This window comes from Neltuma alba, unplaced genomic scaffold (genome assembly GCF_004799145.2).
Source record: "Neltuma alba isolate B1F8T4 unplaced genomic scaffold, ASM479914v2 tig00010148_pilon, whole genome shotgun sequence".
NCBI lineage: Eukaryota > Viridiplantae > Streptophyta > Magnoliopsida > Fabales > Fabaceae > Neltuma > Neltuma alba.
This window is the reverse complement of record NW_021635095.1, coordinates 400,532-424,701: the sequence shown is the minus strand read 5'-3', so window position 1 is coordinate 424,701 and position 24,170 is coordinate 400,532. Positions and strand designations below refer to the sequence as shown.

At 37.1% G+C, this 24,170-nt stretch overlaps 3 protein-coding genes, 1 non-coding gene and 1 pseudogene across 4 annotated transcripts; 3 read left to right on the top strand and 2 right to left on the bottom strand.

The window, feature by feature from the left end:
* On the top strand, window positions 1-72 carry TRNAG-UCC (transfer RNA glycine (anticodon UCC)). Its single transcript has one exon. It is a non-coding gene; the product is annotated as a tRNA-Gly (tRNA).
* Window positions 73-750: 678 nt separating this feature from the next.
* LOC114754558 (uncharacterized) lies at window positions 751-1,512 on the bottom strand. Its single transcript, XM_028943342.1, has one exon. The coding sequence runs from the start codon at window positions 1,510-1,512 to the stop codon at window positions 751-753; it is 762 nt and encodes a 253-aa protein (XP_028799175.1).
* A 3,122-nt stretch (window positions 1,513-4,634) lies between these two features.
* On the bottom strand, window positions 4,635-10,391 carry LOC114754498 (DEAD-box ATP-dependent RNA helicase 56-like; annotated as a pseudogene).
* Window positions 10,392-13,838: 3,447 nt separating this feature from the next.
* Window positions 13,839-17,246, top strand: LOC114754495 (phospholipase D alpha 1-like). Its single transcript, XM_028943265.1, has 5 exons — window positions 13,839-13,899; window positions 13,986-14,088; window positions 14,640-14,705; window positions 14,810-16,685; window positions 16,773-17,246. The coding sequence occupies exons 2-5, from the start codon at window positions 13,999-14,001 to the stop codon at window positions 17,219-17,221; spliced, it is 2,481 nt and encodes an 826-aa protein (XP_028799098.1). The 5' UTR covers window positions 13,839-13,899; window positions 13,986-13,998; the 3' UTR covers window positions 17,222-17,246.
* A 1,331-nt stretch (window positions 17,247-18,577) lies between these two features.
* On the top strand, window positions 18,578-22,819 carry LOC114754497 (phospholipase D alpha 1-like). The gene is made up of 5 exons (XM_028943266.1): window positions 18,578-18,691; window positions 19,063-19,128; window positions 20,030-21,884; window positions 21,967-22,411; window positions 22,581-22,819. Exons 1-4 carry the CDS (start codon window positions 18,599-18,601, stop codon window positions 22,407-22,409), a joined length of 2,457 nt encoding a protein of 818 aa, XP_028799099.1. The 5' UTR covers window positions 18,578-18,598; the 3' UTR covers window positions 22,410-22,411; window positions 22,581-22,819.
* The last annotated feature ends 1,351 nt before the right edge of the window (window positions 22,820-24,170 follow it).

Sequence of the window (24,170 nt, the reverse complement as noted above, 5' to 3'; positions counted from 1 at the left end):
GCGTTTGTAGTCCAACGGTTAGGATAATTGCCTTCCAAGCAATAGACCCGGGTTCGACTCCCGGCAAACGCATCCAGTCGCTTTTTGTTGCCGCGATGTAAATATGATATGTGTGTCTGTGTGTGTGTAAGAATTAAGAAGCATTTGGGACAAAATCCTTTTCGGGCCTGAAATCCTGAATGAGTATTTTAATGCTGAGTACAGCGAATTATACAGTGAGTTTATATAAAGCACTTGTGCGGACACCGAATTAATAACGTTGAGTAGCTAGAAATAAGTACCAAGAATTTAATTATAGCAGTTGTGCGGACAGACCGAATTGCATAAAGCGCTTAAATATTAACGAGCAAGTGCGTAACAATTCAGGCCACCTAGTGCAGAAAGTGGAATGGTGGCGAGAACAGTCAGAAGATACTCTACCTCTACACAAAGGGCTCTGTATATTACAACCTTTTCATTATATGACAAATTAAAGTAGTACAATGACCGGCATAGACCAGATTTAAGGGAGTAAAAATCAACACACACCGCAATGCATTGAACAGATTAAAACCTCCCTTGAACCCATTTTCTCTGACAGTCACTGCACTTATTTATACGTTTCATAGAGCTTCACGATATCGCCGACGAGGAAATAAGCAGTGACATACACGTTTATCCTTTAGTTTTTATATATGCTTGTGTATATATATAAGGAGTTTTGGTGGGTTTTGTTTTAGCTTTGTTTAATGTAGCTTTATGGGTTCCTCTTCAGTCACGATTCTCGTACTTGCGAGCCCAGATATGTTTGCCGTTAATCTTGAACTTGGCGATGCGTTTGCCCATCAGAATTTCGTCCACGGTGGCCACACTATCGAGCACCATCGTCGCGAACAGCGGCTGCTCGTTCGCAGCGTCCGGTTCTCCCATGTTTATCACCCGCACGCTCGATTCCCCGAAGTTTGTCGTGAAAAGCTGCAAAACCTCCGCTTCCGACACCGGAAACCCCCTCGAAAACGTCAGAAACATCGTCTTGTCTTCGTCCCTCACGTCGTCCGACGGCCTGCTGCTCCACGACACGTTGTCCTCCAAGTCATCAGACCACCACAACTCCGCCGGCACCTCCGGCATCAAAGGCGGCACCGTCACGTTCCCGAACACCGGGTGTGGAAAACCCGGAATCGGCAACGACCCGTTGCCGGACCTGCCGCCACTGATATTATTAATACTCAGAACGTTGTGTAATATATCAGAGAAGATTCTGACGGAGACGTTGTTGAGGACGCTTTTGATTCCGGCGATGGCGGTGAACCTTTTGAGGTGAAAAAGCTGTAGAGTTATTTCCTTTTCGAGGAGTGTGGATGTGAGAGGAAGGCCACCGCCTCTAGGAATGCGAGGGCTATCGTCTTCGAGACACTGGAGGCAAGCTTGAGCTTCTTTGGCCATGGCGTTGAGGAGAGGATTAGAGAGCCTTACGAGCTGAGGGACAACGTTAGGGTATCCTGCGTTTTCAAGCCAAAGCCAGAGGGACATTATGAGAAGACATTGAGAAGGTTCGAGAGATAGTTTCAGAAGCAGGCAACAGAAGACCTCGCGGTCCATCTTGTGGAAGAGATGAATCTGACTTTCAGTTATGGGCATCATGATATGTGTGTGTGCTGTTGTGTGTGTGTGTGTGTGTGTGTTTTGACTTTGGACACACACATTCCTTTTTATATGAACTTGAATTGAAAGGAGCATAGCAAATAGTATTAATGTGGGGGATCTGATTTTGTATATTTTCTATTTTATGGTAATTAATTAATGTGGTTAATGCCATTAATGCATTATCTCCTTTGATTTTTATTGGGCATGGTTTAAATGTGTCTCCCTGTGCATTAACTTTATTTTCATGTACTTTGAACTTTGAACTTCTTTTTTTTTTTTTTAAACTGTTTTTGTTTTTTCTGATCTTGTTCAATGCCTTCCTTTCAATCCATTTGCATCTAATAAAATCCAACACTCCGGATTCTCTTATTTAAATTCACCACCTTTTCTTTGTATTGTCTCAGATACGATTTTTTTGGTCAAAGTAGATATGCATATGGTATATTTAAATAATGCTTTTTTAATTAAAAAAAGTGATATACTCGTAGTTTTTTGTTTTTTTTAAAATTGTTTTCATGATAGATATCAGCTGAAATATTTCACCATGGTGAAGTATACAGAGAGAAGCAAAATAATAGACTCTGCTTTTGTAGAAATGAATCTACCTACACGTAGAACCTACATTTTAAAAAAGAAAAATCCCAAAAAAGTGACTGTTAAATTTTAAAATGACAAATCAGGAATTACTACAAAAATATGTTGTTATTTGCTTTGTAAGTGTAGTCATTTTCTTTATAAATGTAGTAACCAATACTGATTTGTCATTTTTAAATTCAACAGTCACTTTTTTAAGATTTTTCCTTTAAAAAATATATATATTTTTGCCAAGTCTCTTTACTTCAACTATGAATAATTAGCCAATAATAGCTTTATTATCAGCATGATGAGTTACTGGGGATTTGTGAACGAATTTAAATAACGTGCATGAACTTCTTTTCTGTCTGTATATATATGTGCCAAACTCATTAATTTCAGAATTCAAAGCAGCAGAATTTCATGGTCAAAAGCAGTGAGTTTGCTGGGTACCTACTAATAAGTCAAATATAACTGACGGTTATAATTAATGCAGCATAATATCAGTGATTAAAATATTAGATGTTACCTGTGACTCTTGGAATGAATTTTTAAATTTTTAAGAAAAAATTTATCATTATTTTAAGTAAAATTGCAATAACCTAATTAATTTGAATCGCCCGTATTGGTTAAAATAATCTTTTTGACTTTTTTTTATTAAATTATCTGTTGACTTTCACAAAAGAAGAAATTTAGATTGTTCAACTCACCTAAACAACAGTAAGTTTAGATTGTTCAATGAATAATTCTGGTTTTAATTCATCACTCTTTCATTTATTGTTTTAGATATGGTTTTAATTCCTTCATAAACACAAAATCCCACTTAAACATGCTGTGTATATGGTATATGATTTATTACATTCCCGGCAAAATAAGAAAGCAATGCTTGCTAGCTAGCCAGCCTGCCTTTAGAAAAATCAGAAGATAATTATAGCTCTAATTTTTATTTGTGAAATTATTATCGTGCATGAGCCTCATCTCTGCGAGCGAATATGCCCAACTCATCAATTTCGGAATTCAGAAACACAGTCAAAAGTAGAAAGTTTGTTGTCAGCGGCTACTTGTCTCAATAACAAGGCTACGTTTGGATGAAGTCGTTAAAATATTACTCCTCTTATCCTTTATAAAAGACCAATTCAACTAATTTAATTAAATTAAAAAAATTAGATAAGTTAGTTAATTATAAAAAATGTGACACATTTTTCTTAAAATACCATAATTATCTTTCTTAATTCCCCTTTTTCCTCATCGTCTTGATTATGGTTGAGAGAATATTTATAGGAGTAATTTAGAGAAAATTGATAAATATGATAAACGAATCTTATATTTAAAACCAAAACCAACTTAACGATTAGGTCATATATTAAGGACTAGAAGAGTATTATTAATAAAAAAATTGAAATATTATTCTCTTAAGAATTTAAAGCAGAAATCCATAACAATGATGGTAATATTCGAGTCGCCTCAGCTACTTGAACACGGGATATTTAAGGAAGAAAATAGGTGAATTTGGATCTTCTCGGTTTATTTGCTTACTTTATTTTAGTTTGGCTTTTTAATCGCTGGCTCGACTTGATCTAAATTGTTACAATGTTCTTTTCTTCCTAGATTAGATAACGCAACATCTATTTTTCCTCTTCACATATACAGATCATAAATTTGGATTGTCATTGGTTTTTCCCCTTCCTAAACACTAGAGGTTACAATACGTATTTCTTTTCCCCTTTTTATTAAATTACATGCCTGTAAAAATGATGAATTTAATTGGCAGACTATCTAAATGGACCATCCGCGCATATTCCTTCACAAATGCATTCGGCCGAGTGGAGCTTCGCATACGTTCCTGTCATTACTCCAATCGCGGGTAACATCAATGAATTATTGAGACAAATCAATGAGTCAGATATTAAATTATTTTGATAAAACAAACTTTATCCCCCAACATTTTCGTCGCCTTTAAATATTAGTTTTTACAATTTTTTTATTAAGAAAATACTTTTTGAAACTGCGATCAACTTCGATAAAAATCTTCATCACCAAACATCTTTTTTTTTATTCTTTGCCGACCTTGGTTACCAAACATCACCAACCAGAGCAAGTCCATCACCACAGCAACATATTGTTAAAAGACGCTCAACCAAAATTGAGCACAACTCTCCCAATTACCCTTCGGCTTTAGCTTTACAAAAACAAGTTATCTTTTTGCTCCTCAACATAGAGAATATTAAACTATTCTACCTTCCCTAAGAACCTAAAAACGACCCGCCTTTGGCCCAAAGACAAATGCGCGACAAATTAGCTGTCACGTAACAGTTTCAACAAATTTGGCAATTTTATTGGATCCATCCTAAAATCCATAGAAACGCAACCATAGGCAATTTTTCATCTTTAAATTTTTCTTACCAATAGTTAAAAGCACATTAGAGCCCTTACACTAATGAAAAATGCCACAGACCTAACCATAATGTGGTAATAATCAATAGGATCTAAGGAGACAAGGACATAGGTATCAAGGAGTCAGCATATTTATACATCAAACTACAATGATGTAACAATTTGACCAAAAATCTACAGTACAAAATGCGTAACGATCCTCATCAGAATAAACCAAAAGAAAAATTAGATGGCAACAAACCTGAAATTCTGCTTCCGCAAAGAGCTTTGTCCAAAAATGGCAGGCTTGAGAGAGAAGCTTGTACTCAGAACTCCCAAAAGAATTCCAGAACCAAACAATGCTTCAAAGTACAAGACCCAAAAAAGCATGTGGTATCTCATTAAGCCACCATATCAATTCGCAAACTAAAATTTTTCAAACGCGACAAGTTAACCGAAAAAGGGTAACTCATACGAGCAAATCTACACAACATAATAATACACAATACAGCAAATGAAACCCCACAAATGTATAAGCCATATATTACTGCAAAGTCCTCATGTTGATAAGCCTCTAAAGTAGAATGGCCTTGATTGTCTACCAAACTACAAAGGACTCGAGATATCAAGGCGGATCATCTGCTGCTCCAAGAGCACTCATGATCGTGACATCCAAGGAAGTGATGTTGCGTCCCCATACCATTATGATGGCACTGCATAAATGTCAAAGAAACCAAGCAAGAAACTTAAGCATCTAAAAATAGCAACTGCTAGTAAGGAGGAAAGAAGAAAAATACCCTATAGAAAAGGGAAAATAAGCATGTTTTACCAGCTCTACATTGTACTTTAAAAGTAACTGAGAACTCAGTATTATAAAAGGAAAAAAATGAATTTGAAGCCACCTTCCATACACACAGATCTTAAGTTTCAGGGAGAGAACCAGGGAATTAAAGCAATTAAGCAACAGCAGTTCAAGCGTCAACTGCTTGCTGCAAATTTATGCAATAGCCAACCTCACCTGATAGAACAAGGCTTAAGGTTGATGTTGTAGTAATAGAATATCGATATTGATATAATGTTATACTCATTCTAGGTATGCATACCACACCACAGGACGGGGACAGCAAATAAGTATGCGCAGGTATACAAATCATCATAAAAACATAATACAGGACAATCTCCACGGACCAACACGCTAATCAAGTTCCAGATAAGAGAGAACATACTGTATGTAGAGGTATCAATCTGCTCCGGAAGCTGCTTTATATCAACTTCGAACCTTGACTGAACCTGAAATATAGCACCGTGGAAAGTTTAGAACCGCCAATGAGCCCATCATTAATGCAGTTATTCAAAAATGACCCTTACATTGTTAAGAACATCAACATCAGCAGCACATGAAACAAATGTAATTGCAAGACCTTTGGTGCCAAACCTTCCAGCTCTGCCAACCTGGCCAAAGCCCCACCCAAGCAAAGTAAGAGCAGAGAAATTTAAATTCTGAAAAATTATTGCCCTAATATTAAGTTTAAACATGTAAGATTTTCCGATCATACCCTGTGCAAGTAGGTGTCTGCAGAATCAGGCATGTCATAGTTTATTACAATGTTAACACGTTCAATGTCGATTCCCCTTCCAACCAAGTCTGTTGCCACAAGAATCCTGCTATGTCCCTCCTTAAAACCTTTATAACGCTTTAACCTACAAAACCATAAAATAGATTAGTCTCACAAGCTACCAGTACATGCTGTACAGAACCACTTGCGCTAAAGCGTATAATTAGCAAGCCACAGAAAAGTACACAATGGAACCTCCTTATGAGTTAATGGATACAAGATTATCATGAGAAAGCAAAAAATATAGTGGATTGAAGGAGGTCCCAAAAGGCACCACCCCTTGCACGGTTACACAGCACACATTCATGATTCGACAAGTCAGGCCTCTCTCCCAAACAGAACAGTACCCTTTACTCGTGTATTCATGGATTAGTACATCCCAATCTAAGGCCCTAACGTGATTCTGTTCAGGAATTTCAGTCTAAGTTTCTCAGCTTTTGAACTGAATGCAATAGGATTGAAAAAAAACAACTATCATTTACAAGTTATTAAAAAAAAATCAACACAACAATGAACAATTGATTTATCAACTGAGCCAACATATAATTTATCAGCTAACACTGGTATCCTCATGATACAAACCTTTCTTCCTGTGACATGCCAGAATGGATGCATATAGATGGGAAGTTGCACTCCACAAGTAGTCTGTCAAGCTCGGCTGCTCTACTGACACTCTTCACAAAGATAACAACCTGGTTGAAGTCTAGTGCATCAAGAAGGTCATTCAACTTCCGGTTCTCTCTTCCTCTTTCAAATTTGATGTAGTGCTGCCATTTAAAACATCCATGTAAGCCATCTACAGCTCATACGAAATTTCTAAAAAAAGGGAAATAATGAATCCTTCTTTACTCGTGTATTCATGGATTAGTACATCCCAATCTAAGGCCCTAACGTGATTCTGTTCAGGAATTTCAGTCTAAGTTCTCAGCTTTTGAACTGAATGCAATAGGATTGAAAAAAAACAACTATCATTTACAAGTTATTAAAAAAAAATCAACACACAACAATAATTGATTTATCAACTGAGCCAACATATAATTTATCAGCTAACACTGGTATCCTCATGATACAAACCTTTCTTCCTGTGACATGCCAGAATGGATGCATATAGATGGGAAGTTGCACTCCACAAGTAGTCTGTCAAGCTCGGCTGCTCTACTGACACTCTTCACAAAGATAACAACCTGGTTGAAGTCTAGTGCATCAAGAAGGTCATTCAACTTCCGGTTCTTCTCTTCCTCTTTCAATTTGATGTAGTGCTGCCATTTAAAACATCCATGTAAGCCATCTACAGCTCATACGAATTTCTAAAAAAAGGGAAATAATGAATCCTTCATTTAAATAGCCCACCTGCACAAGTCCATGAAGGGTCAACTTGGCCTCGTCATCAACATAAATTTCCATTGGCTGTAAGGAACAAATGTCATAGTAAATCATATTAGGGGCCTTCCTCAAGCTAATGGAATCCAGAAGGAAATGAATGATGGATGCAGATCCCTTGTATCACAGTTGGTCCAACTGTTTAGTCTCCTTGCAGAAACCTTTATTTAATTCATGCCAAGCAAGCGCCACTGACTCTTTGACACACTTAAGTACATTGTCAGCAACTAGCAAGAACCCCAGAATACACTAGCACCCAAACCAACTCTCAAAGAAGAGGCAAAAAGGAACAGCCCAAGTTGTGAAAGGCCGAACTTGACGGGCACAGGCTTCAAGAGACCCCAAAAATGTTTAAATGCAGACAAAAAAAAAAAACTACTAAACACAGAGTGAAGAGTTGAACTACTAAACACATTCTCTCATGATCTCCGTGCCTCATTTGCTGCCGCCAACATCACACACTTCACCCAGCTGGACATCCTAAAATTTGGCCGGAATAAAGCACTGTGCAGACAGACCCCCCAACTAAAAGCAAATATAGGCAGAACCACAGCATCCTATATCCTAAATGTCTAACGAGGCTCTTAGAGAATGCGGACAATATCAAAAAGACTTCTATTCAAGTAAGTAGTACTGGCCATGGAACATTACATCTTGCATAAATTTCTTGCAGACTGGGCGAATTTCCTTGCTGAGTGTCGCAGAAAACATCATAACCTGTTTATCATGAGGAGTCATCTTGAAGATCTCTTGCACATCTCTCCTCATGTCTACAGAAAGCACAATGGACATTATTAAAACCATGTTGAATTCACATGATGTATAAAAGTAGGATTTGAGACAGAGCAATCGAACATACCCAGTGATTCCAGCATCTTATCACACTCATCCAAAATAAAATGCCTGACATTCTTCAAGGAAAGATCCTTCTCCCCTGGCCAATGCTAGTATTCTTCCAGGCGTTCCAACAACAATATGAGGGCACTCGTTTTCAGCAGATCCTTGTGAACTTTAATGTTGACACCACCATAGAAGACAGCAACCTTGAGATCAGGCAGGTAGGTACTGAACCTCTCAAACTCATGGCATATCTACATGAGACAGATTGTTGAAAGAGTTAACTGGCAAGTACACATAAATATGGGGTACACTACAATAGCATTAAGTATAGCAAGTTCTTTTTTCCTCAGATTAAACAACCCATAAATACCTGGTATGCTAATTCCCTGGTATGACATAGAACAAGGGCAGCAACTTGCCGGCAACAGGATCAATCTGCTGTAAGGTTGAGAGAACAAAGACAGCAGTTTTTTCCCATTCCGGATTTAGCTTGACAAATCACATCCATTCCAGGATTGCTTGAGGAATGCATTCATGTTGCACTGATGATGAACAACATAAAATGGGCCGAAGGAACCAGTTGTAAACAAAAAAAACCTCTCAGACCTCTTAATTTGATAGCTTTTACCCAAACCATATTAAGTCTCCAATACAAGATTATGATAGAAGAATTACCTGCAAAATGAAAATTAAACAATTGCATAAGAGAGGTGACATTATCACATTATCATGAATATCACATGTATCCAAACTTTTTCAAAAACCCCTTAGATCTAAACTAGAAATATGAACCATGGTAACGGAATCAAAAATGATAAAAACAATGCAAGTGATAAAAACAAAGAAGAAATATCATGCTTCCAAACAATTCAAATCACAACTAAATCCCAGAGTCCCAAAAAAATCACAAAAATAGATACAACAAGAATAACAAGAATTGGGGAATTTTTATTATTTGCCTTCAGAAGGATGTTCAAATCCCGAGTCTACGATGGCACGAAGAAGCTCTGGCTTCAGAAGAAAGTCTCTGAATCCCGAACTGTGAATCCCAACGTAGCCCCTAACAACAGAAAAGTAATAGACGGTACATAAATAAGCAGGTAAAAGGAAAAACGGACAACACAGATATTGTTTGCATATTGATTGAACTACTAACTTGAAGAAGATAAACAGTAAAATCCCGCCATATTTATTTTCAAGATACTGCTCTCCACAGAAATCTGTCGATATAGCCGTTCCTATAGATTTATACTATTTAAATTTATACTTCACAAGCAATGACAAATAGGGAGGAAAAAAGGCATCCTAGTAAGGTTTAAATATAATATTGGAGAACGTAGATTTATATCTTAACAGGACGCTGGGGTCAAACACATCATTCATCGCAGAACGCTCGAGATCTCGTGTCTTTCCCACCATTTCTAGGGTAAGATTCACCATGAACCCTCAAACCCTACCGATCAATTCTCCCATCTAATCGGTCTATGCAAACAAATCTGAGTACCAGACAATTCGAAAAGCAGACACCCGACCCCAACAGGCTAGGATAAATAACAGAAAACTTACTTCTTTACAGCTTCACCATTGGCCTTGGCTCCAACGGAATCAGGGGCTTTGTCTTCTTCCTCTTCGTAGTCAAGGAGCTCTTCCTCGTATCCTTCATCCTTTGTTTCTCCCATATTCTGTAAATTCAAAGACGATAGACCTAGTTAATCAGACCGGAGAATTGAATTCTCAGAAACGAACCAGGACTAAGACTAGGGTTTAGAACTACAACTCGAGGAGGAGGAAAAACAAATTTAGGGTTTTAGAATAGATGAGAATACCTGCGCGAACAGTTGGATGAGAAGACTAGTTTGGGGTTTGAAGAGTCTGCAAATGAAATTTGTTAGCTGAAATACAATCGGGGGTAAAAGAAGCTTCGGATAGCTGATGCTGAACCTCTTCAAGAGCGTAAGCAACCGGGCCGCGACACGGACGAAGGATTATGGGGTTCTGAAAGTGGAAATGGACGCAATTTTATAGACAGGCACGATGACAATTGGTTTTATTAAAAAAAAAAAATCCACTCTTCACTCGGGACGATAAAGGCCCAAATGTTGTTGCCAAGAGACCATGTTCGCGGTTCGCCAACCGATGCTGCTTCACCCGTTAACATGATTATGGTTTACAATTTATAATTAAAATAAAATAATCAAACATTTAATTTAAGCATAGATATCATAAATTAAAATAAATCACCAAGATCAAAATATTCCAGTAAACCAGAGACAAATTTGGATCCTTTCCTCATCATTATTTCCACGTAAGAAGTTTATAAAATGTTGGATTTAAACCTTTATTTTTTTTTAATCCAACAATTAAAATAAGATGGGGAGAAATAAAAGATGACAAGAGGTTCAAATACAAGACGGAAGCTAAATTGAATAGTCCACGTTAAATCGAAAAGAAGCCGTGCCTGGCATCGCAACAAATTAATTCTCCATAATCCAAATCCCACAGCACAATGACATTGTAAATTTAATTTTTCATGTGCAGTATTTTTTTTCCCTGTCTACGGCTATCCTTTTTATTAGAAACAATCATATTTGACACAGTATCAAGACTAAATGTAGGCAAATCTAATAATAGCAGAAATTCCAACGTTTTTTTTCCTTTTTCTTTTTTTACCAGCGGAAATTCTAACGTTGGCTCGTGCGTCTACTTGCTTTGTAATATAATGTCACACACAAAACTTTTAAAAGGAACTATGTTGAAAAGAGTCACCAGGTCTCATGACACTCACACAAGTAGGATTTGATCTATAGGACTGCCCTGACATTAACAAGACATGACAGTATGGGAACAACTTGGTGACGATATAGTTAAGGACATATATTTGAAACTTGAGATTGAAACTAATGTGTGTTGAAGAAGTGGATCATTTGGGCTTGAAGCAAGCGAGCTGCTTCGGACTGAGGATAGAACACATGAAAGACGTGGTTCTCTTCTTTAGCCTCCATTATCTCCACCTCTTTGGATCCCTTTCTTCTTCATGAACTCTGCATACATCTCTCCCCTTTCTTCAAGAAATCCTTCCCAGCCACATGCACTTGAATTGCAGGGAATTTAGACCAGTCATTTCACTCACCTCTGCTTTCTCAAAATTGCAGCCATATAGTAGTCTCTGTTGAGCCTTCTGGTATACTTAGCCTCCAAAACATGTCATTCGACCTCACTTCCTCTCCTCCTTCCTCCGCCTTCTCTTTCCCTGTCCTCTTCTCGCTTCCAAAATAAGGATGGATCGGTATTATCCCTTTGATTTTCAAGTCACGTGCATTGTTCTGAATCGCCTTCACGGCCACGTGGTGCGCGATGTTTCCTCCGGCGCTGTCGCCGGAGAGAAACACCCGAGAAAGATCAGCTCGCCGAAGCCAGGGCTCAGAGCCGGCTTGATCGTGAAGCCATTCGAGCGAGCTGTAACAATCTTCGTAAGCCGTAGGAAGTCGATGCTCCGGAGCCAAACGGTAATCGACGGAGAGAACGATGGACTGAGAGGCATCTGAAAAGTCGGATAGGAATTGGTGGTAGCCGAGCCAGGTGGTGGTGGAGCCGATGCAGAAACCGCCGCCGTGGAAGTAACCAAGACGGGTAGCTTGTGGGAGGGGGAAGGAGAATGAGGGACGAAGAGCCTTGCGGTGACGGGTTTTGAGGGGTGGATGATCACGTCCTTGGATTTGCAAGAGTCGGAGGACTGTGCAGAAGGCGGCGCGATGTCAGGGGCAAAGCGTTTGACTGAGCCATCGGAGTAGACCTCAAGGTATCCTGGGGCTTCTGCTATTAAAGACATTATGAGCTTGGGAACGAGTTCAGAGATGAAGAGGTTGAATCAGGATGACGAGGTTCTCTGGATCTTATGCGGGGATTATATTCGTCACAAGATGGTGTTTGGTTCGTCACGTGAATCTTGTTTTCGACTGGTTGCCAATAATCTTCTATCTTTGTTCTTGCATAGACGCAAGATCACAACATTTTGCTCTCTGTTTATTCTTTCCTGGTTTGGAAATAAAGTAGCATCGCATTCACAACATATGAGAATTTCAGTCTCGGAATCACTATTCGAAAAGGGACGAAGCTACGAGTTAAAATGATTATTACTTTTAATTTGCATGAATGAATAGATCTCAATCCCGCCCGGCTTGGTAGAATTTCACGCCAGGCAGGGGTCGAACCTACAGGCGCTCTATCCATCGAGCTACAGGCGCTGATGTGGTTAGTTTGATTAGATAACACTCCTCCAGCAATTAATATAAAGTTTATTTAATTAATCTGATTAGATTAAAGAAGTTAGGTAACTTAATTAGTTATAAGAAATATAACATGTTTTCTCCAAAACGTCATAATCATCTTTCTTGATATCTTTTCTTTCTCTTCTATTTAATTATGGTTGGAAGAGTACCTATAGGAGTAATTTAGAAAAAATTGATAAATATAAAAATATATCTCATATTTAGGATTAAAATCAACTCAAAAATTAAGTCTTATCTTAACAATCGGATGAGTAATACAAATGGTCCACAAGAGTAAACAGTCAAGACCTGCTTGAGTCTCACAGTCAATGGACAAGTCGTATCGAATAGATGACATAGTTTTAACACACAAATACTACCTACGTCCTAATTATAAGATCTCATTTATAATATATATTTAAAAAAAATCTTATAATTAAGACCGGAAATAGTATTGTATATTAAAAACACACTATAGCCCCAGTTTGGGGGAGGTCAATGGGTCAACGATGGATGACTCCCATATACCTCCTTTCTTCTTGGCCATTGCTTGGCAATCTCAAAGCTTAATCTAACTCGCGCAATTTACATTTTGAATGGTTGCAATTATTTTTTAGTGGGTGTGACTCTTCACCCAGATTCCTTCAACTTGAGGCAACTAATATTTTGTTTGGACAACAGTTACTATGAAACAAAACTTAGAAACCATCAAATTTGCCTTAGACTTTTAGAAAAAGAAACCAAGGAAAAAGGAGAAACATAAACATCGAATGCGTCATTAGACTAATCTGAGATTCTGCTACTTGGTTTGCTTCCCTAAGAATCCATAAAAATGCGTAGGTGTTACTTTCTTTGGATCATACAGACTAGTTGACAGGTAAAGAATTAAGGCAAGAAACGAAAGAAGAAAAAGAAGGAAGTCCAAGGGATAATTTAATTTAGGCTAATGTTCAAAAAAGCATAACTTGATAAAATGGGTTTCTACTCATAACAACGTACTCATAAAGTCATAAAGAGAATCGATTCTAGCTTTACATACTTTGGATACGCATCTCTTTCTTCAAACCAAATTTTCATTACATTCTCTTTCCCTCTCAAATTTCTCTCTTTCCTTATATATATACACACACAATTGTAAACGTTGGCTCTGTTAAAGGAATAGTGCTTTTGCCAAACAATATTCTACGAGCGCTTCGATCATCTGTAACCTTATACTTTTTCGTGTTAGTTTCCCCGTCCGCTACATGTTTGTTAAAATTTTGTCTATATTTGTCTTAACTTACTTTCACCTTTTTTGGTTGTGACATAGAAATATAAACATAATGGAAAGTGTGTTGCACGGGACGCTTTTTGTGACCGTATATGATGTTGATAAGCTGCACAATAGATGTAACTTAGATTTTTGCAACAAGGTACCTTCTCCATTTTCTCTATTCACAAAAAAAGATTACTAATTTTCAATGTCTGCCATAAAGGATCCATTATATATATTTTGAACATGGATAGTCTAGTCTAGCTATTAAGTGCAACGATGTCACTAAATCTAAAATCTATGCATATAACGAAGTGTAGTCTACGTGATCAATGCAGCAATTATGAAGCAGATAAAATTTTCAACTTATTCAGCATGTTAGTGATAGTTTTTTCTGATACTTGGAAACTTAAGGTTCCAATTTCTTCAGATATATATCTCATTTTGACCCCTTGAATGAGATCTTATAATAGCATAAGAAGTTGTGCTTTTATAGATAATGCAGCCTAGATGATCTTATTTTTAAAAAGAAGAGTTTTGTCAAAAAAACCCGTTTATCTTAGATATTCCTTGGTGTTCGGGTTATAGCTATTACGAAACAAAATTCCTGAATTCTAGAACTCTCAATGATGTAGTCCACTACATTTCTTCTATTTAGCGATAGAAAGAAACCCAACTGACTTGTTTTTTCCGTGAAACTGGGAAATTAAGGATACACCTCACAAAGGGAAGAGATTTCTAGCCCAAGTGAAGGGTTGTGTGCTGTGTCGACCGGAGGTATTTTCATGCACCTTTTCCTGGTAATTTTACCATTAACTGGTTCGGTCCTCTATTTTCCTCTGCTCATGAAACTAATTTTATCCGTAAACGGCATGATGAAGCTTGTTGGGACTAGACTGTATGCAACAGTTGATTTAGATAAAGCCAGAGTTGCGAGAACCAGAATGATACGACATCAAACCTCCAACCCCAAGTGGAATGAGACCTTTCGCATATATTGTGCCCACAAAGTGGCAAACATCATATTTACAGTCAAAGATGGAAATCCTATTGGAGCAACACTAATTGGAAGAGCATACGTTGCTGTAGATCAAGTTTTGGAGGGGGGCCCGCTAAACAGACAAGTTGAGATTTATGATGAAGACTTACGTCCGATACGAGGTGGCTCTAAAATACATGTCAAAATATCATTCGATCATGCGTTTAATGATCCATACTGGTCTAGAGGAATAAAGAGTGCAGATTTTTTTGGAGTTCCTCATGTATTCTTCAACCAGAGAGAAAATTGCAGAGTCACTTTGTACCAAGATGCCCATGTCCTTAGTGATTTTGCCAAGGTATCTATCCCACTGTCCGGGGCAATCAGATATTATAATCCAGGAAGATGTTGGGAGGACATTTTCAGTGCCATTTATAATGCTAAGTACTTGATTTATATAACTGGGTGGTCTGTTTACACTGAAATAACATTAACTAGGAACTTTGATAAGCCATCCATGACTCTGGGGGAGCTGCTCTTGAAGAAAGCCGATGAAGGAGTCAGAGTGCTTATGCTTGTTTGGGATGACAGAACTTCTGATGAACTCAGAAAAGTGGGTTTGATGGCAACCCATGATGAAGAAGAAACAGCACAGTACTTTAGGAATACTAAAGTAAAATGTGCCTTGTGCCCCAGAAATCCTGATGTTGGAAGGAGCATAATTCAAGGGCTTCAAACTTCAACTATGTTCACTCACCACCAAAAGGCAGTCGTTGTTGACTGTGGCTTACCTGACATTAATGAAGAGCTCAATGGAGGAACACACAAGAGGGCTGTTGTAAGTTTTATAGGCGGAATTGATCTGTGTGACGGGCGATATGATACGCATGAGCATCCTTTGTTTTCAACTCTAAACACAATCCATAAAGATGATTTCCATCAGCCAAACTTTCCAGGAGCTTCAATTAAGAAAGGTGGCCCAAGAGAGCCCTGGCATGACATTCATTGCAAACTAGAAGGGCCTGTTGCGTGGGATGTCTTGTACAATTTTGAGCAGAGGTGGGAGAAGCAAGTTGGTAGGGACTTCCTTATACCTCTTACTGTGCATGATGAGATTTTTGTCTCTCCGTCTGAAATAAAACCATTAGAAGACCATGAGACATGGACTGTTCAGTTGTTCAGGTCCATTGATGGTGGTGCCGTTTCTGGGTTTCCTGAAAACCAAGAAGAGGCAACCAAGTTAGGCCTTGTCAGTGGGAAAAATAACATCATTGATAGAAGCATTCAAGATGCTTACATAAATGCTATTAGGCGAGCCAAGAATTTCATATACATCGAAAACCAGTATTTCCTGGGGAGCTCATATGGCTGGAAATCAACTGATTTAAAACTTGGAGATATTGGAGCTCTGCATCTTATACCAAAGGAGCTGTCACTAAAGATTGTGAGCAAGATTAAAGCAAGACAGAGGTTTGCTGTGTACATTGTGATCCCAATGTGGCCAGAAGGTGATCCTGAGAGTGCTTCAGTTCAAGCAATATTAGACTGGCAAAGGAGGACAATGGAGATGATGTATACCGATATAGCTGAAGCCATTGAACAAGTAGAATCTAAAGCCGACCCCACAGACTACCTCAACTTTTTCTGCCTTGGGAATAGAGAGGTGGAGAAGCCTGGAGAATATGTTCCTCCAGAGAAACCAACGCCTGATTCTAACTATGATAGAGCACAAAAAGCCAGGCGCTTCATGATCTATGTTCATTCAAAGATGATGATAGGTAAGATATACCTGCACTATATATACCTACTAGTTTAAACACAAATAGTGGATTCCCCTAATGATTTGCATATGTTTGTGTTTCTAGTTGATGATGAGTATATAATAGTTGGCTCAGCCAACATAAACCAGAGATCAATGGATGGGGGAAGAGATACAGAAATTGCAATAGGGGCATTCCAACCGCATCATCTAACAGAGGAAGAGAGTCTGCCAAAAGGTCAGATACATGGATTCAGAAGGGCATTATGGCTTGAGCATCTTGGAGATATAGATGCTGAAATGTTGGACTATCCAGAAAATGAAGACTGTGTGAAGCTTGTGAATTTTATTGCTAAAGATAACTGGGAATTATACACAAAGGAAACATTCAATGAAGATGATTCAAGTCTATTTAAGCATCTCTTGCGTTACCCCGTTGATATAACAAAAGGTGGGGGAGTGGTTGCATTAAAAGGGTTTGAATTCTTTCCTGACACTAAGGCTCGTATTCTAGGTACCAAATCTGAGTACCTTCCTCCTTTGCTCACTACCTAGGTTGAACTGTGTGGCTCTGTTTTGTGTATTGTTGAAATTAGTCATCGATAAGATTTCACCAAAAGCTGACTTTTCACATTACCAAGTTATGTAATTGATTTTTTAGAAATTGTTCAGGTCTTTTATGATCTTTCTCGCCCCTGTATATATCAATTACACCCTTTGCAGAATCCCTCTTGCTGTTCAACGGATAAGATTCTTTTTTTTAAAAAAAAATTGTTGATGAGTAAAAGATGCAGTGTTAAGAATTTGAGGTTGAATAGAAGAAAACCTTTAAATATGAGAATTTGGTTACATAAGCCGCCTGAGGAAGCATGTACATCACGGCTGAAATAAATGTTTGAGATGACTGTAGGTTGAAAAGTTAAAATGAATCATATTCCTTGGCTATGTGACTCATTGTTCATTATCCTTTCCTTTTTCTTTGTTACTTTGGATCTCCATAGTAAATTTTTCTCGTGGAAAAGAGTACATGTTTGGTAAATTTATTCTAAAAACACAAAATAATTAAAAACCAAGGACATTCATACGCTATATGCAAGTTTACTTTTATAATTGCATTTGTATATACCAGCAAAAAATTGGTCTAACGGTAAGACGTCACTAAATCTCTCTTTGAATCTCAAGTGACGTATGGGTCAATCTTTGATCATCAAATCTTCTAAATATAAACTAAAACCTTTAAAGAAAAAATAAGGAAAGCTCACCATGAAAAATTTTATTTGTTGAGAAAAACAGATAAATTTTTGTACATGGGACTTCACAAATTTTATACAATAATGATACTATAATCTAGATCCTTCAACGATAAAAATTTTGATGGCTTGTCTTTCCTAATTTGTCCAAAGATTTCAATTTAATGACAGGTATTTAGTTGAAATGGACACGACTCTATTTTTGGAACAATACAGCTGAGTCGAAGTACAAAACCGAACGGGGAAAACCCAACAATAAGGAAAGTACAAGAATAAGAATATACTCGTACCACATGGGTTGTTATTGAATGGATTAAAGCAGGGGACAGATTCTACCTTCAACTTCTCATTCACACATCTCTTTCTTGTTCCCAAACCCAAACATAACTATATGCAGATTCTTTCTTCCCCTTATAGCCTCCCTGCAACATAAATATGCCAATTCAAGCTTTATCCTCAAGATCATTCATCAACTTCTCTTTCCTCAATTCCCATGTACGTAACATTCTAGTGACCATAAATGAAAATTTCCCAATGGATCATCATCATTTCCCCCCCCTCTCTCTCTATATATATATATCTGTGTATGATCTCTTCATGTATGTACTCACATTAATTTCTTAATACTGATTATTTCATAGCTCGCTCAGGAGTATCACAAAGTATAATATAATTACTAAGAATGTTGCATTTGTTGCATGGGACGCTTCATGTGATCATATATGATGTCGACAAGCTGCATTCTGGACTCAACTTCAGTAGTCTCAACAACCAGGTGCCTTCATCAAGATCAAAACCCTCTATTTCTTGTTCTTTTATCCGTCGTTACGTTTTTGGTGATGCACATGAAGAATTTCATTTGAGCTGCCATATTAATTTAGGTTTTTTTTAATTTTGTAGTTATCTCTCAATCTAGTTATAGAAATAAGATGCACTTACGAATATCATTGGGTGTTAATTTGTTGATATTTTAATTTTACTTTTTATTTAACGTTATAGGGAATATTCATGTAAATATTTGATATTTTTCACTCAAAACTGAACGGCAAATTCTTCCCTTTTTCCCCGGGAAAAATATCTGAACTCATCATCTGATATCTTTTTATATCGTGTCTTCTTTTTCCTAATTTCAACTTGAAAAATAAGGGTGCAAGAAACTTTGGGAAGAAAGTTCTCACTCGAGTCAAGAGTGTTTTGCGATCCAAGCCTCAGGTACGCCCTTTATTAGCCCTTTTCCTTTCAACTAAGTAAATAGCGATTTTTTTTCTTATTAGAAGTTGGCCCGAATGACATATAGGGACTATTGAAATATTGACGTTTGAATGATTGATTAATATGAGGGAGTGTTTAATTTTTAAAAAAATACCTTTGAAAAATCTTTATACCTAAATTGAGAAAAAAATTTGCATATTTATTTTATATACTATAAAATTATTTTTAAAATTATGATTTTGTTTTATTTAAATTCTGTTAAAATGATTTAATTACACTGTAGTTCTTAAAGACTTTTCTAGTTTTAAATTTTTTGCCAAATTGCCATGCTAATTCTTTAAAAAGTACTTATTACAGACAAACTTATAATTGTTACTGGTTACTATTTTTTATCCTTAATATAAGAGTTAATTGACTAATTTAAGTAAATTAAGAAATTTTGTTGAGTTAGTTATTTATAACAAATGGGCCTAAAATATCATTGCTAATGATGTGTATTAGCTAAAACTACCATTTGATGGAATATTTGACATGTATAACTATTATAATGACTATTTCAGAAACAATAATAACTACGAGAGACAAAATGAATTGGGGTCTTATATTTAGAATCAAATTGAATATCAAACTAGCTCTTAAATTGTTACTAGTTAGTACTCGTTATATTAGACTTGTTATTGAGCTCTGGGGAATTATTAATCCTTTAAACCCATTAATTCTTTCTTTTTTAAAACAAAAAAGTCGTCACTACGAAATTTGTAGTTATCATTGCTCATTAGTAATTAGTGATTAAAATTGTTAATTGTTACGTGAAACTTGTCATTAAGTAATTCAGTGTAATTTAAAATCATGGGCAATATGGTGATTTGATAAGGAAGATTAAAAATGTATATATATGCAGATCGCTGGGACTAGAATGTATGCAACTGTTGATTTGGATAAAGCAAGGGTCGCGCGAACAAGAATGATACGCCAAACCTCTAAACCCAAATGGAATGAGAAATTTTATATATACTGTGCCCATTCCATTTCTGAGATTATATTCACTCTCAAATATGATAATCCCATTGGAGCAACTCTAATTGGAAGAGCTCATATACCCGTTGAGCAAGTCCTCAGAGGTAACATTGTGGATGCTTGGATTCCTATATTGGATGAGGATCGTCGTCCCATACAAGGTGGCTCTAAAACACATGTCAGCATACAGTTCTTTGATGTTACAAAGGATGTAACTTGGTCTCAAGGAATCAAAACCCCGCGATATGCAGGTGTTCCCCATACGTTTTTCACTCAGAAAGTTGGCTGCAAAGTTACTTTGTACCAAGATGCTCATGTCCCAAATGCTTATCTTCCGATGATTCGTTTGTCTGAAGGAAGATATTATGAACCTAGTAGATGTTGGGAGGACATTTTCCATGCAATCACAAATGCTAGGCACTTGATTTACATAACTGGGTGGTCTGTGTATACTGAAATAACATTGATAAGGGACCTAAGGGGACCAATTCCTAACATAACCCTTGGGGAACTTCTCAAGAAGAAAGCTGATGAAGGTGTTAATGTTCTTATGCTTGTGTGGGATGATAGAACTTCTGTTAAAGAGCTAAAGAAAGATGGGTTGATGGCAACCCATGATCAGGAAACAGAAGAGTATTTTAGGAACACAAAAGTAAAGTGTGTTTTGTGTCCACGTAACCCAGATGATGGACGTAGCATAATTCAAGGTTTTGAGATTTCAACAATGTTCACTCATCATCAAAAGACTGTGGTTGTTGATAGTGGAATTCCTGGTGAAGGATCTCAGAGGCGAAGGATAGTGAGTTTTATTGGTGGCATTGATTTGTGTGATGGGAGATATGACACACAAGAGCATCCTTTGTTCTCAACTCTAAACACAACCCATTATAATGATTTCCATCAGCCAAACTTCCCAGGAGCTTCAATCAAGAAAGGAGGCCCAAGAGAGCCATGGCATGATATTCATTGCAGATTAGAAGGGCCAGTGGCTTGGGATGTCTTGTTCAACTTTCAACAAAGGTGGGAGAAGCAAGTTGGGAAGCAATTCTTACTCCCTCCTAGCCTGCTTAATCGGATTTTAGTACCTCAATCTTATATAGAGACATCAAATGATAGAGATGCATGGACTGTTCAATTGTTCAGATCCATTGATGGTGGGGCAGCTTCTGGCTTCCCTCAAGACCCATCTAAAGCATGTGAGTTAGGCCTTGTTAGTGGGAAGGATAATGTCATTGACAGAAGTGTTCAGGATGGTTACATAAATGCCATTAGGCGAGCCAAGAACTTCATCTACATTGAAAACCAGTATTTCCTGGGGAGCTCATATGGTTGGAAAGAGGCCGACATAAAAGTTGAAGATATTGGAGCTCTACATCTAATACCAAAGGAGCTATCACTGAAGATTGTGAGCAAGATTGAAGCAAGAGAAAGGTTTGCAGTGTACATTGTGATCCCCATGTGGCCAGAAGGTATCCCCAAGAGTGGTTCAATTCAAGCAATATTGGATTGGCAAAGAAGAACAATGGAGATGATGTATACTGATATTGCTACAGCCATTCAGAGAAAAGGAATCAATGCCCACCCTAGAGATTACTTGTCATTTTTTTGCCTTGGAAATCGAGAGTATAAGAAACCTAAAGAATATGTTCCTCCAGAGAGACCAGATCCTGATAGTGATTATAGTAGAGCACAAAATGCCAGGCGCTTCATGATCTATGTTCATGCCAAGATGATGATAGGTGAGGGATTCTGAACTCCATAATATTAGCTAGCCCAACATACTAACCTAACTTGGATGCTTTTTGTTTCTTCTTTTTTCAGTTGACGATGAATACATAATCATCGGTTCTGCCAACATAAACCAGAGATCAATGGATGGTGCAAGGGACAGTGAGATTGCAATGGGTGCGTTCCAACCATATTATCTTACATCTTATGGCCCACCCAGGGGTCAAATCTATGGGTTTAGACGAGCTTTATGGTACGAACATCTTGGAGTTCCTGATAAAGGTGATGAAGCCTTTGAATATCCAGAAAGTGAATATTGTGTGAAGCTTGTGAATTATCTTTCAGACTTGAACTGGGAAAAATATTCAAATCCAACATTTAATCCACAAAGTTCATTCAACCACCTCATGCGTTACCCTATAGACATAACCAAAGATGGCAATGTAACAAAACTACAAGAATTTGAATTCTTCCCTGACACTAAGGCTTCTGTTCTGGGCTCCAAATCAACCCTCCCTCCGATCCTCACCACTTAGTGGTAAGCAATAACCATCTTTCCTTATGATAATTATTTGACTAGAAAAGTTTAGTCCTTGTTCATCATCATATACATATTGTCCTCTTCTATATTGAAGTTTATTATGCTCTAATAATTAAAATGACAATATGGGTTTCTTTATTATTATCATTTCCCCCCTTTTTGGAAGGATTGGTTGCTTCAGCTACTATAAGCGACGAAGTGAGGTATGGAGATAGAGATAAGGCCTGCATGGTTGGCGAAAGCAAGTGGACGCTTTGTCAATTATAAGAATCTTCTTTGATTAATGAAAATGATTGTTCAAAATTAGATTTCAAAATTTCATTAGGGTGAAATTATTGTAAAAGCCTTGGGTGTGTTTGTATTGGCAATTGTTGATGTATTATTTTATTTTTTTCATCACCAATCGAAATACGCTCTCTGCAAATTATTTTTAATTCTTGGACCTCCTAAAGGAGGCACACCTTATGACTAGAGTGATCACTTTATAGTCTTATATTACAGATCCACTTCCAACACCAATTAAAAAATAAATAAAAGGGAACTTGGTATATATTTATAATTTGTAAATATTGTGATTTCTTGTAATTTTCATCTCAAAGGTCAACATCTACGTAATTGCCACATGACATATTGAAGCTGGTGTGAAATCCAAAGTTGCAAAAAACGATGTATGGCAGTGAAAGGAACTGAATGCTCAATTTATACGAATCATCTGTGATTAATGAAAATGATAATTAGAAATGGCTAAATGTTTCCTTCAAAAAAAAGGTTGGAATTGGTGTGATTACTTTATGGATTATAGATACGTTATATTTTATAAGCACAGTGTTGTGTGATGTTCAAAAGTAAAAAAACCAACTTCCCTCCGACAGATATAAAATTGCCAGTGGTTGTATGTACTATGTAGCATTTAGATTTGGTACTCCTTTAAAAGAAGCACACTTATTTCTCTAAATAATTTATAGCTCAAGTTGGTTGAGCATCTGAATAACATCTGTGGAGAAACTATGGGAGCTCCTTCGATTATATTTGCAATCAAATTACTATAAGGGCCAACCTTTTAGAGATTGACTTGCAATCCTCAATTTGAGCATTTCAACTTTCAGGTTTTTCTTTTTTTAATTTCTTTTCATCATTATATATTTGAAGGAAAGTCATAGAAAATTTTAGCCTTTTATTTTTGGGAATCCAAAGCTAGCACGATCTTTCAATCTTCTTCCTTGTATTTTCCCCCTTCTTTTTCTTTTTTCTTCTCTTACGGGTTGGGAGACGAGCACTTGGGCAACTTAGATTAGAGGTAGCCTGTTGAATTTATTATGTTCGATTTTTCTGAGGGTTTTCCTTTCCTTTTATTGTACATGCAGGGTATTGAATTTTCTTCTTTCTAGATTCTGGAATTTGTATTATATGGGATATATCTCTACAATGATCTGCGTAAATGCAATTCTGTAGATACCTTCCCCCTTGGGTCTGTGGAATTTTGGCATTAATAGGGTGAGTTTACTGGTCTTGTCTTTGTTTGCGCTGTTTAATGGGTGACAAAAACAAGATCGATTTTCAACCTTTGAACTTATCTTCTACCCTTATCTAGTTAAACTAGACAAACAACTATTTTACCAGAGTATAGCTATTATTTAGTTTAGTTAGCTTTCTTGGATAGCAAAAAAATAAAAAAGCCATGATGAGTTTTTTGTTTAGCTACAAGGCTATGGAAAAAAATGATTTAAGATTCGGCTTGTCAAAGATTGAAACACTA